The sequence below is a fragment of the Apteryx mantelli genome, chromosome 4 (assembly GCF_036417845.1).
Source record: "Apteryx mantelli isolate bAptMan1 chromosome 4, bAptMan1.hap1, whole genome shotgun sequence".
Classification (NCBI taxonomy): Eukaryota; Metazoa; Chordata; class Aves; order Apterygiformes; family Apterygidae; genus Apteryx; species Apteryx mantelli.
Genome location: NC_089981.1, coordinates 21,435,585 through 21,453,324, shown reverse-complemented (window position 1 = coordinate 21,453,324; position 17,740 = coordinate 21,435,585). Strand labels below are relative to the sequence as shown.

The following is a 17,740-nucleotide window of genomic DNA, read 5'->3' as shown; positions in this document are numbered from 1 at the left end:
CGCATTTTTTTTTTTTTCTTCCCCTCACGGTCTCCCTTTCTTCTTGTCCCCCCACGGTTGCGGTCAGGTCAATTCTTATAGAGGCCTTTGCCTAACCCCCACACAAAGCAAGCAGAAGGCTTTTTGCTTTACACACAGCAGTGCAGCAAAAGCACCTTTTGCTTTCTCGCCAACCATCACGACAAGCTCACGTGCAGAGATTTTGCACAGCAGCGCTACACAGCTGTGGTCTTTGCATGCATCTACATCTGTGCCCAACCCCTGGCTCAACAGTAATGTCTGCTTCACACTATAACTCCTGCAGGTTGTAACCACGGTCTTTAAAAATCCAAATAATCCCCGAACTCTTCTTTTTAAGCAGCACGGCCATTTGAATAGAACAAGTCCCAGTGAACTGGAATTTGATTGGAACAGCACAAACGAGAACTGTGTTTAAGACAGGATGCAATGACTTTTCCAAAGTGAAAGTCTGAGTAGCCATTAATTCTCCAGTAGGTAGCAGAGATCGATCTGACCTTTTCAGAAAATGGCAATGGCTAACTGGAGTCTGAAAAACAGATGAGTCCGGGGGGGGGGGGGGGGCGGATTAGCTTGAAGTTTTCATGCTGATCTTTTAAAGCTGGTTTATACTCAGGTTTTTGATTGCCAGACACACACATGAAATAACCAGCTGTCGCTACAACAGTCTACAAAGTTTATACAAATGATTCTAGTATTCGCATGCAGCAGGCTTTTAATGGGAAGGTGAGATCCTCTGCAGTCTCCTATTTCCTCAGCTGCTGCACAGCCTACACAAAGAGGCTCTACCGAGAAGTAGGTTTGTGTTTACGGGCTCGGTTTTCTCATTTGCCCTGATATCTTTAAATAACAGGGCCGGAGCCAGTCATCCATTTCAAGCCCCAAATCCCTGCAAAATCTTGGTGCCCATAAGAAACCTCAGCATCAGAGAAAATAAAGCAAGATGATAAGTCTGCTCAACCTGAGGCTGCATCGCCCTCTGCAGACTGGCAGGGAACAACTCCCAGGCTTCGGGCAGAAGCAACTGGATGCAAAAGAAATGCTTGGGCTGGGCAGCGGCCCCAGAGGGGAAACCTTCCTCCGCCGGGTGCTGGGAGGCAGCCCAAGGCCCTGGGCAAACACCCCTTTCCTTGGCACGGCTGCTAGCACGGCGTGCTGGGCACAGCGACCAGCGCTGGTGGCAGCATTTTTGGTGCCTGTCTTGGCAATTTTATCTGAGAAATTCCTCTGAGCCTGTTTTTTTCTGTACTCGGTATTCAGTTGGGTGCAACCTACCTGCTCGTGTTGACTAACACATCTAGAAACCGCAATTCTTTGTCCAAACTGCGCCGGCGACAACTTAGGGAGGAAACGCGTATACAGCTTCCAGTGACAAAACCCTGCGGATACAATCACAGCATTATTTCATTACAAGGATTCTTGAACCAAAAAGAAAAAAAAAACCAAAAACCCCAGCACGAAACAAAGAGACCAGCTTTTCTTTTACAAGAACAAGATGACCACATCACAACGGTTAGAAATTCTTCTCTATTGGCTTTCTTGTGGGAACCTACAATTAGCTGGCGTGGCACGGCACAGCGCAGCCATATGCGCGCGCACACACGCAAGCCCACGCGAGCATTTGCCTGTGTTTGCTCAGGAGCACAAGGCCCCGTCGGCCCCCTCGCAGCTCCCAGCCGTATACCGACCTCCCTTTTTTTTTGCTGCCACGGCATCAGCTAATCCACAGTGTCAGATTTTCCACCCTGGCTCCACAGATGCTGCGGCTGCTTCCTCTCCCGCCTGCTTTATCAGTTCGCTGGCTCTGGGGGAAGGACAGAAGTTTTGCATTTTCTCCCCACTACAAAGCCCTGCTTCCAGCGTCACGCACACCCTCAAGGAACAAATGGGTTGCAGGCAGGGAAAGGACAACACGGCGGAGTGAGGAAGTGCCACGGGAGGCGAAAAGAGGCGAAACAGGACTCCGGGTGCAACAAATGGAGCTGGGCACGTTCTTACGAACTAGCTATTACAACTGCCACGGCTGTGTTTATTTACTGGGTTTGCCGATAGGCATCACACAGTCAAGCTAATGAGAGATCTGTCCCTGCCCTGAAGAGTTTCATGTCTTTAATTAAGCATTTTAAAAAACCGTTTTTGTGAGCAGGAGCAGGAAGGCAGACACCACGGAGGCCCTGCTAGGAGCCAAACACACGGCACCTTTGAGCCCCCCCTCCTTCCCCACGGCATTAAACTCCAGCCTTGTAGTGAAAAGGCAAACGGGCCTCACGTCACGAGGCGAACAGACGCGGCAGCGGGACGCGAAGGCGAAAGGCTGCGAGAGGAGCCCAGGCCAGCAACACTGCCTTGCCGCGCTAATGCCAGTAAGTCATTACACTCACGCGGTGCTGTCTCCGCTGGGACGGGCCTTTACGCAGCTGCTCTCTCCGTGCCCCTGCAGGAAGTTAATGAGCTCAGACTAGCAGGCCGGAGGGGCAGCCAGGTGTGAAGCACGGCTCCGAGGCGCAGATGGCAGCACCAGCAGCCTCTTCTTGCAACCACTGCGGAGCAAAGGTTGGTTCACAGCCTGCTCCGTCTCCTCTTTTAGGGGCAGCGACAGCAGGAGAGAAGAACCGAATCTGTCTTCTGCCTCCAGTTTGCTCACAGCCTATTGAAACATCAGTTCATCTTCTCACTGCTGAAGACGGAGGAAGAAATCAGGTTACCGCAATTAGCACACGATTCAGCTTTACAAAAGGCAAAATACTCCCCAGGGAGGGGAAGGGTTAGGTAAAGCGCTAGCAGGAGTTTGGGAGGGGAAGGTACAGGAACAAGAAGCGGGAGGCCCTGCCTGCTGGGCACACAGGGCTCAACGGAGAGGGCAGTTTTGGGGAGGCGCAGGCCAGGTTGCACGGGGAGGACTCCTGCCGGCTAAACTAGACAGCAGCGCGTGGGAGCGGGGAGCTGCCCGGGCCTGGCCCTGCCGGCGGCGGGGGAGGAAACATCGCGTCTGGGCGAGATGGCAGCGAGGCACATTTGGAACCGGCAGTTCCCAAACTTTGGGAGAAAAACAGACGCAGATCACATGCATCTGGAGAAGCCAACTGAGCGGCGGTCCTCACGCGGTCAGCACAGGTGTTGCACGAGAAGAGCGTTTCCAAACCCAGGCGCATATTTGGACACCTCTGTCCACGTTTTAACACTGTGCTGGCCTCATTTTCGGATGGCTCCTTCGATGGCGACTACTCCTTTGCTCTGGGTTAAAGGCCGGCGAGTGCCTACACGATCGGGGAAAGGGAATTAAAGCTGCCTCTGACATCAGCAGTTTTAGGGGGGAAGTTTGCTCTGGCCCTTGGCACTGTCACTAGCCCAGGCGCGACTGCGCCTGGTGTATAATCACCACCAGGCCGACAAATTCGCACTACAGCTGCTGAGCTGTCCTTCCGGAGCCCGGCAGAATTCACGAGTGGTGTCGTGAATCACCGAAAAACCACGCTGAGGGGGGGGAAAAAAGAGCGATCGCCGTCACAGAACTGTTCTTCTCCCTCTAGCCGGCACCGGGCGCATAGCAGCAGAGGTTGCGTAGGAACCACGGCAGGAAGGACTGAGCTGCGGCCCGGTCGCTCCCTTCGCACAGCGCCCTGAAGAGCGAGGTACGTACCCGAGACAAAACCGGCCTCAGACTCCTTAAACTTCCCGCTCTGCTTCCCGGGGCAGCGGCGCGGAAGAGTTTAAGCCGCGCGGAGCGGGGCCTGCTTTGGAGGGCACGGCTGGTCGCGGTTAATCGGAGAACCGTTGCGCGCGCCAGAACGATGGGGCCGGGGTACTTTTACGGAGAAACGGGGAGAAGCACAGGTTTTTTCTCTTCGGGGACCCAGACTGTAATCTGGGAGGCTCTTGGTACCCCGAAGCCTCTCTGCTCTGCCCCGTGAAAGCCCAAAGGAGCTTTCTCCAGGGGTGAGAGCATTAGAGAAGAAAAGGGAGAGAGGGAGCAGCCGGCGGCTGGGAGGGGAAGCGGAGCGGGGCGATGACGAACGCGTTCCGGCCACGGCCGCGCTCTGGCACCGCTGCTCCTGCGCTAGGCCGGACGCGGCAGCGGAGCCTCCCTCGGCTCGTTCGGGTCGGTGCGGGCGCGGCGGCCCCGGGGAAGCCCGGGCAGGGCAGGGCAGGGCGAGGCGACCGGGCGCATCCCGGAGGGCCGCGGCAGCGGCGCAGCTGCTCGCCCGCTTCGCCTCGAGCGGCGGCGACGGGCCCGGGTAGCCTCTCCCGCGGCAGAGCCCCTGCTCCCGGGGGGGGGGGGGGGGACGGGGGACCGGAGAGCCCCCCTGCGCTTTGCCCCCCGGCGGCTGCAGCGCTAGAAGGGGGGGGAGCAAAGCGGGGACGGGGCGAGAGGGGGCGCTGCGGCGCGGCCCCTCCCCGCGGGCGGGGCGGAGCGGAGCGGAGCGGGGCCCGGCGGAGCGGCGGCGGCGGAGCGGGGAGGCCGCGGCGGCGGTAGGGGGGCGGCGGCGGCGGCCCCGGCGCGGAGGGGGGGGGGTTGGGGGGGCACCTGGCTCCTTTTTCTTTGTGTGACCGAAAAGCGGCGGGACGGGAAGAACAACAGCGCGGGGCGGGGGGAAAAGCCATAAATCTGGCCAAGGCGCCTCGCAGGAGCGAAACTGAAAGCCCCCCCGCCCCCCCCTTCGAGCTAGACCAGTTCCTGTAAATTTAGATAATCTAGGCAAAGCCTAGGCCATTCTGGAGTTAGGTCTTAGCTGCAGCCTAGCGGGAGAAAGGGGGGGGGAACCCCTTATAGCGGGAGGAGGCAGTTCACCGGAACGGGGCGAGCGGGAGAGGGGCAGCAGAGCGCCCGGCGGCGAGAAACCGAGCTGCTGCTGCTCCCCGACGGGTCCCTTCCTCGGCTTGCAGGAAGGGGCAGAGCTCAGGGGAAGGGGAAAAAAAGGAAAAAACAGCCCTTCCTTCTTCCTCCCCTCATGCAGAGAGTGGCACCTCTATGGGACTGAGGCTAGGGACCCGCCTCCTTCCTCCCCTGGCCCGGCCGAGGGCTTCGCGGGGGGCGACACCCGGTATGCTGCCAGACTCGCCTGCGTGCAAATCCCGGTTTGGGACCCCCGGCTTGTGCCCACGGAGAAATTCTTACTGGTGACCGAGGGGGGAAGGCGGTGATGAAGTGCGGTCAGCAATGCCCGCTTCTTCTGACTCATTCCAGTGTGATTTTTATTTTTTCTTAAAACAAATATCCTCTGGTCTGAGTCACGTTAGCAAGGCTGAGACACCCAAGACTTCATTCATCACCCAGCAGGGCCCTGGCTGTGATACCGTCCATACCCTTTCACCTGCCCTTCCTGGGAAGGGTCCACACGAGCCCCCGATGGGGGCGTAGCTGAAGTAGCAGCATAAATAACATTGCCCAGCGCCGCTTTAGAGCTGGGCCGAGCGGCCCTGCTGCCCGCTGCAGCACGGGAGGGTTAATGGATCAGGCAGCTGGACTGCGAGGCTCAGGCTAGAGCTCAGCTATCGGCCTTGGCATATTTTTATGCCTATTTATCTGTAGCTGCTCTATAAGGCACTGTGTACAGATAGTTCAGTAATGCAGTGCGACTGCAGAGCAAAAAAATCACCGTTTCCTAGATTCCCTCTATTCAGGTTTGCCCAACCAGAGTAACTTTTTAAAGTCCAAGTATCAAAACATGGAGGAACATTTCTTCTATAAGCACATGTTCTGCTCCTCGTATACAAGCATTCATTCTGTGATTATGAAAGAATTGCCAAAACCTGACTCCTGTAAGCTTTTGTTGCATTTTGAAGCATGGACAAGGCACGTGGCCCCTGCACAGCATGTGACTGCAGTTGCAAGTGCCTCACACAATGTTACTCATTAGCCCAATTTCACTGGGGGGGATCTGATGCTGGCTGGCGCGCTGGGGAGTTGCACCTTCCTGGTCCCCGCGATAGATCTTTCCCTGTCCATGGAAAAAGTAACAACTTGGTTTTAAATTTTCAGATCTTACCTCCAATTTCAAAATGGAACTTGACATCCAGTGTGAGGAGATGAACCCATCTCGATGGGCTGAGCTTCTTTCCACCATGAAATCCTGCAAAACCATCAGGTAGAAACTAGCTGCATATAGTCTCTTCTAAGCAATACTTCAGTTTTTCTCCTGTGAGAAGAGATACAAGACAGAATGCATTTTAGTAGCAAGACTCAGTGTTGTTGAACTGTGACTTCCCGAGGTCTGCCTTGGGAACCAGAAGGCAGTGTGCCCGCAACCGGGATGGTTGTTCCCTGAGCAGAGGCTGGGCTGCTCAAGACATGGTGGAGGAGAGTGGCTGCAGCAGGGCTTGTTCCACCCGATATTGAAAGGTGTTAAACACGACTGCAGTTTTCATCTGGCTGCCTGAGGAGAAATGACCGGGCACAGACAACTTCTAGCAGTCCTGGCTGGGACTGTGCCTGGGGCTGGCAGGTTCTGCAGGACATCTTCCTTTTCCCCTGTGTCTCTCCTGCCCTGTCCCTGGCTCCCACTCTTTTCCTTGACTGTCCTTCCAATTTGATGTCTTCCCTCTGCCCCTCTCGCAATTTAGCAGCGCCTAAAAAAAATCCTGACTTGGAGAGAGAGAAGCCCCTATCGCAGTGCAGATCTGCTGCAGACTGGAAGTCACACCAGAGAGAGGCCATGAAGAGCGCATGACTCACCTGTATGAGAACAAGTTACCAATGGGTGTCTCTGGGGTTGGGAAGCCTGGCTACAGACCTGGTTTATCTAGTCTTAGTGCACAACCCGTCTGACAGCCTATAAATTGCCCTCCGGGCCTCAGGTTGGATGTGGCCTCAGACACTGGGTGGTTTGTCATTAGAGAAGTTTAAGTGAAGATACATCCTCAGGTTGAAGCCCTGCTTGAGCGGAAGACTTGAGTCACTTGCCCCCTTCTGCACAGCACGGTAGAGGCCTGTGGCTGGTGGGACTGCCCTCCAGCACCACCTGAACCAGAACCCTGCAGAGAAAGCCTTTCTTCTGCCCCTTCAAATTAGTGGACTGGGCCATACATTGCCCAACAAACCACACACGTACTTACAGAGGCGTTCCAGGGACTAAGGAGGCGTAAATCACCCGCTTGCTTCAGCTAGAGAGAACAGAGCAAATTTGGGACTAACGCGCTTCCTCTCTCCTCCTCTTTCAGGCTGGATGACTGCAATCTCTCCAGTAGCAACTGCAAGGATATCTCCTCCGTCATTAATACGAATCCGTCCCTCACAGAGCTGAAGCTGAACAACAACGAGCTGGGAGATGTGGGCATCGAATACCTGTCTAAAGGGTTGCTGACGCCAAGCTGTAGCTTGCAGAAATTATGGTAAAACTTTACTGATTCTCTTGCTCTGATGTTCTCGTCTAACGTGCTTTCAGTGTGCTGCAGCTAAAGTCACAAAGCAAGCCAATGCGTGATCCTAGTAGCAGAGCCCCGCCAGTGTGTATCAGCAATAACCTAGGTCAGATGTTCAGAAAACCCCAGAAGCTTTTATCTAGCCAGTGTATTTACTGGAAGACTCTATCGTCTGTTTTTGTCCTCCAGCATGAAGAGAAGGAGAGGTAGGGTTTTCCCAGCCAAGCTAAGGCTTTAGAGGAGGTAGCTGATCTTGCCCAGCCACAGACAGTTGGATTAACTCTTTAGGCCTGTTTAAAGAAGAGGAAGACCACAGAAGGCCCCACTCTGCCATTAGCACATACCTGACATTTTCACAAATCTCTCTCCCCCCCCCACCCAGAGCATTTTCCAGAAATCTCTTCTGCCAGTTACTAGCGCAGGATTTAGCCATCTAGTTGTTTGCTTACTCCTTTCTCTAGCAGCCAAGCAGAGGGGTTTTCTCGTGAGCTCTTAGCATTTCAAGAGCTGTCAGTCTTTCTGCACGCTACCAGACTGGCTCTGCCACAAGTCTTGTCTTCTCAGTTGGGCAAAGGTTAGAACTGAGACTTGATTCAGGCCAGCACTTTCTGCAGAGGCGCCAGAGCCAGATTACAGCACTGGAGGTAGCTCTCTGCGGGCTTCCCTCAGCAAGCCCTGTAGCTCAGCTGTGCCTGCAAGAACTTTGGTCAAGGCCAGTGGTTGCTGCCTCTGCTCTTCAAAGACCCTCAAGGAGATGCTGCCTCCTCTGTCTAGGATCTCTTCTGCAGGATGGAGTCCTCTGACTCCTGAGGTGGGTCTAGTCTTCTCATGACCCTACCTCATAAAAATCAACAAACTTCATCTGAGATGAGCCTTCAAGAAATAACTGTGATATGCGGTACTACAAGAGTAACACAAGTCCTTCTTCAGGACCCCTTCTTAAGGTCCTTCTAAGACCCAAATTTCTCCAGAGCCTTAAGTAACATTCATAACTCTCTCTCTGGAGTTAGGCTGTTTCATTCCTATAAGAACACACTTATGTTTGTTCATTTTGGGGCTCTGGTAAGGTGTCTTAGGAAAAAAGGAGCAATCAAAACCAAGCCACATTTACTGCCACCATGCACAACACTTCTCCGTAGTCATGTCTGATAACTCTGAATGCCCCATAGCAATACTATCACAGTTCCTATGCAACTTCTCTCAGCCAGAGTACTGAAGGATCACCTGCTTCATAGATCCCTCTTGCAATACACCACAGAGCTTCTACATGATATCCAGAGATTTAAGCCAGTTTGGCCTAGTTTTTTTACTTTTAGCTGCTCTTGATCACCTCTCCAGGGGACCAAGGAATTGTAAAATGCCCTTGCTTTCTCTCTGGGATAAGCCTCATGCTGATTAAAACACTGCTATAAAGCAGTTGTGTTGCTATTTAATGTAGGGAGGATCCTGCTGCTAGAGATGCTATATGAGCAATTACTTTTAAAGAAATACGGGAGCCACTTTTAGTGCTACAGGTATAACATTAACTCTCAAAATATTTTGGGACGCCTGTAAAATAAGAGTACTTACCTGGATATACTGCTTTCTAGAGGGTTAAGAGCAAGTTACTGCTGGTACCGCAGTCTTTCCGAAGCCAAACCTCAGCAGATGAACTTCCCTGAGAGGAGCCTCTGCAAATTCTGGGGATGCAATTCTCTCACCCGCATTGCTTCTCTCCTGCAGGCTGCAAAACTGCAATCTAACGAGTGCCAGCTGCGAGACTCTCCGCTCTGTCCTCAGCGCACAGCCCTCGCTGACAGAGCTGCACGTGGGCGATAACAGACTTGGAACTGCTGGCGTAAAGGTGCTGTGTCAAGGGCTCATGAACCCCAACTGCAAGCTACAGAAGTTGCAGTAAGTAGTCACTGGTTGTCTTGGTGCTTTCCTAGAAACTGGTTTTCTTCGGTCATCAGACAGTTCGCGCTTGTCTCCTTGTCTTGACCTTGAGACAGGCAGGAGCGTTGCTGCCAGAATTGGATTTTCTTCCTCTTATATCTGAATGTGGGTCATACTTATCCATGTTAAGCAGTCCAGAGGATCTGTAAGAGCTCAGCCTCTATTCCTGGAGGCCTTGCTTAGCCCACTTGGCAGTGGGGGCTGTTAATGCAAGACCTGCCCGACTCCAAAGAGAAGTCTGATTCTGCTGCGCTTGGTGCTCGTTTTATGGCTGAGCTGGACCCGAGTCTGTAAGTGGCCTCCAACTGGCGAAGTACAACTCCTCTCAGGAAGGCCCGGTAGCGAGGGTTGTGCCTTGTGTTGCAATTCAGGACTCATTCATCTCTGCATTGCTTTAGAGAAGGACCAGCATAAAAAGTGGAGTAAGCAGTTAGTCCTGTATGGGTCCCCTGAGGTCCAGTTCAAGAAATCCTGCCCTCTGAAATGAGCAGGGAGATGCTGTTAAGAACTAGTGGCTAAAGTCTGCTTACGGTTATCTTTATTTTCATGTATCGCCTGGTCTCAATTCATAGGCCCAAATGGCAAGTTTTCTGCCCTGGCTAACACGCCCTTTGCATAGCTAACGTCATGCAGGTAGCAGGATATAGTAAAGACAGTTGTTTTTCCTTGGATTTCCTTTCTCCTCACAGGCTGGAATACTGTGAACTCACAGCTGATATCGTGGAAGCTCTCAATGCTGCTCTGCAAACCAAGCCCACCCTGAAGGAGCTCAGCCTAAGTAACAACACATTGGGAGATACGGCTGTGAAACAGCTCTGCCGGGGACTGGTGGAAGCAAGATGCGACTTAGAGCTACTACAGTAAGGAAGAGCTGGTCATCTCTAACTGCAGCTAATCCTGCTGCTATTCCTACCATGCGTAAAACAGGAGAATTTGTTGTCAGGAATGCTTTAAAATTTAGGATGGCTTTTTGCTGGCTCAAACTTCTGTAACTGTAGAAACTACAAACATATCTGGGGCTCTGAGGATTTTTTAAAGCTTTTTTTAGCATGTGATTTTGAGTTCACTCTTACATCTACTGATAGAGTGAGAGCGTGTGCCCCAGGTTAAAGTTGCAATCACAAGGAGCGACCGCTCGCTAGTATCTGAGAGCGGAGGAGCACTCACAGGCAGTGGCTCTAGCTCTTGTGCCCCGAGCTGCCAGCCAGTTGGGTATTTTGATTCAGATCCATATTTGTCTTCAAAACAAGAGGCTGGTCTTGACCACTAGGCTGGGGCAAAGCCCCTGGAAGGGCTTAAGGCAGAAGCACGATTCAGCTTATCTTGCTTGCATACTTCAGCCCAGCCTGGCCGGAGGAGCAGAGACGGCAGAGCCTGCCCTGTGTGTCTCTGGGGAGCCAAGTCCAGCTGCGCGGAGGCTCCAGGGCTCTGCAGCAGCCAGTGGCTCCTTCATTCCCCAAGTCCTGGCTTGGCTTGTGGCTGCCAGGGACTCACTGTGTGATACATCCAAGAGTTTCTCTTAAAAAAGACGGTCAATATAAAAGCAGAGTTGACAAAAGCAATCCTTGCATTGATGTGTATGAATGGTAGGTTGGATTTTAAAGCGCACTACAGCCTCATGGACTACGAGAGAGGTGTATGGCCTCAGAGCCCTGCTGGGATATCTGGCTCATCTCTCAGCCTTGCGGAGCTCCAGCAATGTCCAGCTGAGCTGCACTGGTTTGCAGCAAGAGACCATTCCATAGCCCTTTCTCAGTCTGAATTCAGGGTGGTGAACTGTGTCTGATATTGCATGTCCAGCGAAGAAACTCAAACTATGCTTATTTCTGCAGCCTGGAGAACTGTGGAATAACCAGCGACAGTTGTCGGGATATTAGCGCTGTCCTCAGTAACAAGTCATCCCTGATAGATCTGTCCGTGGGGGATAACAAGATCGGGGACTCTGGTCTGGCTCTGCTGTGCCAAGGACTGCTGCATCCCAACTGTAAAATTCAGAAGCTATGGTAAGGGAAGGCAGAGTTTAGAGTCTTAAAGCCTAAATCCCTCTGAGCTATCTACATTTTATTGCTGGTCTGTTCCTAACTGGTAAGGAAGTTGCTCAGTTACACCCCCTAGTGAAACAAGGGTATCTCTACCCCAGGTAAGTTATACCTCAGAACAAAAGCAGAGGACGCTATGTCTTTTCCTATGAGCAGGCAGGACAGCACTGAAACCACTTGGATCAAATAGGGGGGAGAGGGTGGATGAAAGTTTATTATGGCAACGGCCTGTATTCCTGATGAGATATCCACCTACCAGAACTGCATGTTCATATTCTTTCTGTGTTAAAAACAGAACTTCCAGTGTGAAGGATGGAAAGTAGGGAGAAAGCCAGAGAAAACTCTGTGCTATGATACATAAGTGGGTTTCTTAAAGGGTAGAAGAAACTGAGATGCTAAAACCAGAAATTCAGAACACTGAAAGAGGACTCTGTTCTGATGTAAGTAATTCTTGGGGGGAAAATAATATTTTGTTTTTTTTCCCTGCAGGTTATGGGACTGCGATCTCACAAGTGTTAGCTGTAAAGATCTCTCCAGAGTCATCAGTACAAAAGAGACTCTCACAGAGATAAGTCTGATAGACAACAACCTGAGAGACTCGGGCATGGAAATACTGTGTCAGGCACTCAAGGATCCCAAAGCTGAACTCCAGGAGCTATGGTGAGCTGCTGTGAGGTTTCACATCTCTGCTGCCTTCTTCGAGACCTTACTAAAGATAGATAGAGGTGAAGTAAGGCCTGCTAAGTAAATCCTCAGTTGTGATGATCCCACAGAGAGCTCATGCAGATTGTTACCTAAAAGATGTGCAGATCTAAGGGGATTTGTATTTCTGAACTCCAAGATGCTTTGAAAATCTGCCCCGTGGTCACCTTGCTATAAGCAATAGGGAACCAAGCATCACTTTAAAAGCTTTCATCTAATATATTTCATTGTGCCACAAAGAGCAACTTAGAGATTTTGTGCAAGACACTTAAAAGGTGTCATGCAATAGCGAAATGAACACTGTCATCAGATATCTCAGGTTCTCTCCTGGAATCCAAGCTCTCTCATTGATATGCCAAAACTGGAAAGCTTGTATTTCAAGTACTGTATCTTCAGGTACATGTTTTCCTTCTGAAGGAGAAGGGAAACAAACTCTTTCCATGAAAAGCTGTAGCTCTAAGCAAAAGAGGCAGTCGATGAAGCGTACAATCACTTCTTCTCAGAAGGACTGGAAAAGAGTCAGCACTGAAACCTGTGGTGCCCACTTTACAATCTAAGTCTAACCAGAGACGATTTCAGTGACATAAACCTTGCTCAGCAGCTTCTCTACTGACAGTGTTACCTTTTAGATTGCAATGGTCTGGCATAACATGATCTGGAGAGAACTGTCCTTTCATATAGAACCTGAAAAAACCTTAGTTTTCCTACCCTGCAAGCTCAGCTCCCACATCTGGGTTCTTCCCCTGCCTCCAGGGACTTGGGAATTTATGAGGTGCCCTGAGGGTGAAATGGTGGAGCCAAGGTGACTGCGAGAGCAGCACATTTCACCTCCAATCAAGAGTCTGTTCCCATCTTTTATGGGCAGGTGTCCTTCCTAGATGCAGTCTCTGAGACAGACATCCTAAATGTAAACAGTAGGAGAAGTGATGCTTGGAAAGGATTGGGCTGGACAGAGGGGTTGAGAGAAGTGCTGTGATTTTGGGAGGGCTTCAGTTAGTTTGTGCTTACTGTCCTGGCTCCTGTGAAGCCAACATGGAAAAAAAAAGAGCAGTGGCTGATATTCTGCAGATCCCTGGAGTTCTCACTTTATTCTTGCCTTACAGGGTTAGAGAGTGTGGGCTCACGACTGCTTGCTGCAAGGCAGTCAGCTCTGCTCTCAGCGTGAACACCCACCTGAAAGTGCTGCACATCGGCGAGAACAAGTTGGGAGATGCAGGCGTCGAACTCCTGCGCGAAGGGCTGCTGCACCCAAACTGCAACATCCAGTCCCTGTGGTAAGGTGCACCCTCAGGGGTCTTCTCATCTACTGGTGCGTTGCCCTGCCAAGAACAACATGCGGAGAGGGGTAGCGATAGGCGGTAGCGTAGTATTTTTTGCATACAGGAGACGGTTCATACCACAAATTGATATTTAATCACACCAATCCCATCTAGAAGCCACAACTGTCTGATACAACTGCACACGCTGTCACTCACAGTCCCTTGCAGGTACAGCCTGCCACCAATGCGATGGTGCATCGATAGCCTTCCACAGGCTCTCTCCCAGGGGCAGAGCTGGAAGTTCATGGTGCACCATACTTTTGGGATCTAAAGCAAGGCATGGGCAGGCTGGAAGGAGCTTGCTTTGGGAAAGGCTGTTTTGCAAACAGCTTTCTGAAGAGTTTTCTGCATCCTTATCCAAACTTGTTCACAGGCCTCTTTCAGATGAGATACTGAGCCAGAGAAACTGCTAGTCCTGGTCTAGCACATGAATTCCTGCCAGAGGCCTGGAGCTGCACTCCAGTGCCCTACAAGCGCAATAAGTGAGTTAAATGGACAGGTCCTGGGAGACATAGATAAGACTTGAAGCCTCTGCCCAGAAGGATATTTTTGCTGACCGACTAAAGCCGCTTGTTCTTAACTGAGAGGCCTCAGTTGCCCTTTTCATAGAGGTGCTTTACATAAATTGGTGTACATGTCCATCTCAGGAGTAATAAACTTCAGATTACTTTATGGTCAGTTTAAACTATACCATAAGTACCATCAGGATCACTATTCCACTGTTTCCCCAGTCACTGCCTCACTCCCTCTCTTGCTTTAAACAGCTTGAGGGAATCTGTGATTACTAATGTTTAGTCTCCTCCACCTCATCCTTCTTCTGTTCTAGCAGTCTATATAGGAACATAGGCTAGTGGGTTCCCACCCCCTGAATTAGGGAAGGATGTGCCATTTCCTTAGATTAGGACGCTCTGAGTGACACAAGACTGTTTAAAAATAAGCCCTTTCTTTCCCTTCTGCAAATGGAGTGATCCTGTTCCTCTCCGTTTGCCCATTCTGTCCTTGCTGAGCTGGCGCTGGGCTGCTACGTGCTAACGCTGGGGCATTTGGTCATTCTGCTCTTCCCCTCCCTCCACCACACTCTCTCAACACATCTCTTGCAGACTTTAACTAGCACACACTATATTTTAGGCCTCTGACCTTTCTCTCCCTCTTACACAGCCTGCTGAAGACGCAGTGGCAAAATACATGTTGTATTATGAGAAATATTAGATACTGACATCTTGCTAGATTCATTGCATTCTCTTCATAAGCATCAAGAGAATATTGAGCATGATGTTGAAACTGAGAGTATCATCTTATGCTTCCTTCTACCCCATGCAGCAACACAGTTAAGCTTTAGGGAAGACCTCCTCAGGTGTCCATCGGTCACCAAGAGGACTGCTGTCTTCAGAGCATATCCTTCATGCGAAAACCACCTGCAGAAGTCTCCAAGATAGCAGCCTAACGAGGCTCCCTGGTCTGCAGCAGGGGTATCGCTGCCTGCTGCCCAAGTTCGGGCTGCTTGGCTAGAGCCAGCACTCACTGCGTCGGCCTCTCTTCCCTGCAGGCTGGGTAACTGCGATCTCACAGCAGCCTGCTGCGCGACTCTCGCCACGATCATCGTCACCAAACAGTGTCTTACAGAGCTGGACCTGAGCTACAACACTCTGGAAGACGAGGGCATGAGGAAGATCTGCGAAGCCTTGAGGAATCCAAACTGCAAGTTGCAGCAGATAATGTGAGCCACGTTGCTGGTTTTGCTTTCAGTTCCCTCGGGCAGGCAGCAAGCTCCAGGGAGACAAGGTGTGGGGGGAAGAGGACAGCAAGCATGAACTGCTCTAGGGTTGCCTCCAAAAGGCAGCCGGTGACCCCAGAGAGAGTCAAACACCATTTGCATGTCACAGAAACTCCCTGTCCCTTCCAGGGGACGTGACTTGGTGGCTTAATCCACTTAAGTGTCCAGGGCCCAACAGTCATGAAGGGGGGATGGCTGGGAGGGATGATATGGGCATGTTGTTGGCTGCTGGGCCAGATGATTCAGTCGAGCTGGGCCCCTGCTCTTACGTGATCTTTTCATAAAGGCGATTTGTGTGCCTTTCTGCCCTCTTTCCTTAATGGCCAAGGTGCTCACTTAACCATCTTGCCTTTTTGTTTTGGTTTAGTTTGTATGACATTTTCTGGAGTTCGGAAATGGATGATGAACTAAGAGCCCTGGAAGAATCCAAACCAGAACTGAAGATCATTTCCTGAGGCGTGACTGAATGGTGACTGTCTGCCTGCAGAGCCAAGTCAAAGCAATGTCCTCTTCTTAATCTGAACTTTTCATATATAAAGCTAATTAACTTAATATAGAACGTGCTTTTACCAAAAAACAGTCACGGAGTCCCTGAGCGGCTGTCCAAGGGAGTTGATAAGCCTCCTGTGCGTCGCTGCAGGTACTAGATCTGAGGCTTAATAAAGCTTTCTAAGTTTCCACTGCTGCATTGCTATCCTCAAACTAAACACTTACTGGGCATCTGCTAGAAGCGGGTCTCTACCCTTTAGGAGCTCTTTAATCCCTCCTAATGTATTAGTCACCCTTTAAGGAGAGCTAAAGCAAGAGGAGAACTGCCCCTTATGTTTTTACTGGGTGGTGCTTTTGCCAGGTCTCTGAGGAAAGCCCTCCAAAACCAACACAGATGTGTTTTTTAATCTAAAATTGAGCTCTCCGCTGCTTTTGCTAGAAGAGTTCTTGGAAAAGCAGCAGTGGCCAGAGCGCTAGAGAAGAAAGTGAATGGTGGTTCAGCTACTTGAACTCAGAATTAGCTTCCCCCGAGAAATGATTTTCCCACAACAAAAGATGCTGTGTATTTCTGCTAGTACTGGGAACGATTAAGTGGTTTGATACGTTTGCTCTGGTAAGAATGGTTCTACGGAACTTATTAAAATCTGTTTGCAAAGAATTAATTGCTTCATTTTTCTACTCAAAAAAAGATAAATAAGAGAGGAACCCTAAAGGTATGACCCATAGCTTGAATCTATACATTTTTACCTTAAGACCAATCAGTTGCTTCTGACCTGCAATACTGGTAACATCTTGTTTCACATGTTTGCTCTCAGTATATTCCTAGCTTAAGTGTACGTCAGGAGCAGATCTTAGTCAAGGCCTTGTGTAGAGCAGAGACTTCAGCCCTTAGGAAGGCTGCAAGCCTAGAAAACATTCCTCTGGTTTAGAAGGTTACTGGCTAGGTTTATTTGCCCAATCAGAGTTTTAATAAAAACCCTGTCCTAAGGAAAACGCAGCTGATGCATGCCTAAAACACTAAAATTAAAAAAAAAATAATGCAGGAGAGAAGCCCGTCAGTGGTGTCCCCAGCTTAGCCCTGGGGTGACCTTGCAGAAAGCAAGCCCATAGAAATCCTCTTCTCTGACAGGTATCTCCTCCTAAAGCAGTCTCTTGATGCTTTGTTCACTTCCAAATCCCACCTGGGCACACTCTTCGGAGGTGTCCTCCTGCTTAGGCATCTCTATCAAGGACAGATGTAGACTTTGTGTTTAGGAAACTACCCATCCTGAGGGACTTTCAAACAGGCTTTTCATATCTGTGGTCTTACATGCTGAAACCTGGCATACACAGGCTCATTCCAAGCTCAGGAAGAGACAGAGAAGATAGGCCTGAGGTGGTGGGGCAGGAGCAGGCTCAGCACACACTTGAGGGAAGCAATAAATATCCAGCATCGGGCTGGGCATAAAGACATCTCTAAATAAAAAGTAAACATTAGCAGCTTAGAAGTGTGTTCTTGAGAGCATCCGATACAGCAGATAAAAGAGGCCTGAGATAGTTTTATAGTACTAAAGATAGAGAAGCACAGGTACTCCTGGGCTGATTGCAAAGCAGGTCAGCGTTAGATAGGCTGAACACAAGTTAGCTTGCAAGCAAACATCACTTGGACCCTCCCTTAAACCATCAGAAACAGCTAAGGACTTCATCACCTGAAGTTAAAATGGGGACAGACTAGCACTGGTGCATGTGCGAAGCACGTCCCCTGCACCTTCCCGGAGCTGCTCCCTAGCCATGGGGCAGCACTCTTTGCCCTTGCCCAGGCCAGCGTGCCTGCAGCAACGCTCCAGCAGCCAGGCCACTGCTGCTGGGCCTGCAAAACTGCCAGGCCCTCTTCCACGGTCCTCCTGCAGGCAGGAGTGTGCTGCCTCCAACGGCATGCTCCCGAACTGGCATAAACCCCAGCACTGCTCCAGTTCCCTGCAGCGTTTCGCATTTTCTGCAAAAATGGGGTTGCATCTCTCACGCAAGCAGCAGGAAGGGCTGCGCAGCCTACGCTGTTTGACCAGTTACCAATTTCAGCACGAGAAACCACGGGAGCCCTGTTCCGAAGTCTTGGTGATTCAGGG

The 17,740-nt window shown here is 50.8% G+C and overlaps 1 protein-coding gene across 3 annotated transcripts; it reads left to right on the top strand.

Annotated features, from left to right (window-relative positions):
* Positions 1 to 3,556: 3,556 nt before the first annotated feature.
* On the top strand, positions 3,557 to 16,293 carry RNH1 (ribonuclease/angiogenin inhibitor 1). Of its 3 annotated transcripts, none has more exons than XM_013955201.2 (10): positions 3,561 to 3,650; positions 5,999 to 6,104; positions 7,177 to 7,347; positions 9,100 to 9,270; positions 10,002 to 10,172; positions 11,145 to 11,315; positions 11,841 to 12,011; positions 13,157 to 13,327; positions 14,919 to 15,089; positions 15,514 to 16,293. In XM_013955201.2, exons 2-10 carry the CDS (start codon positions 6,019 to 6,021, stop codon positions 15,599 to 15,601), a joined length of 1,371 nt encoding a protein of 456 aa, XP_013810655.2. In that variant the 5' UTR covers positions 3,561 to 3,650; positions 5,999 to 6,018; the 3' UTR covers positions 15,602 to 16,293. The 3 variants fall into 3 exon arrangements, with proteins under 3 accessions (XP_013810656.1, XP_013810655.2, XP_067152051.1); XM_067295950.1 differs by lacking the exon at positions 3,561 to 3,650 and adding an exon at positions 4,436 to 4,488; XM_013955202.2 differs by lacking the exons at positions 14,919 to 15,089; positions 15,514 to 16,293 and adding an exon at positions 14,693 to 14,912 and having other exon boundaries at positions 3,557 to 3,650.
* The last annotated feature ends 1,447 nt before the right edge of the window (positions 16,294 to 17,740 follow it).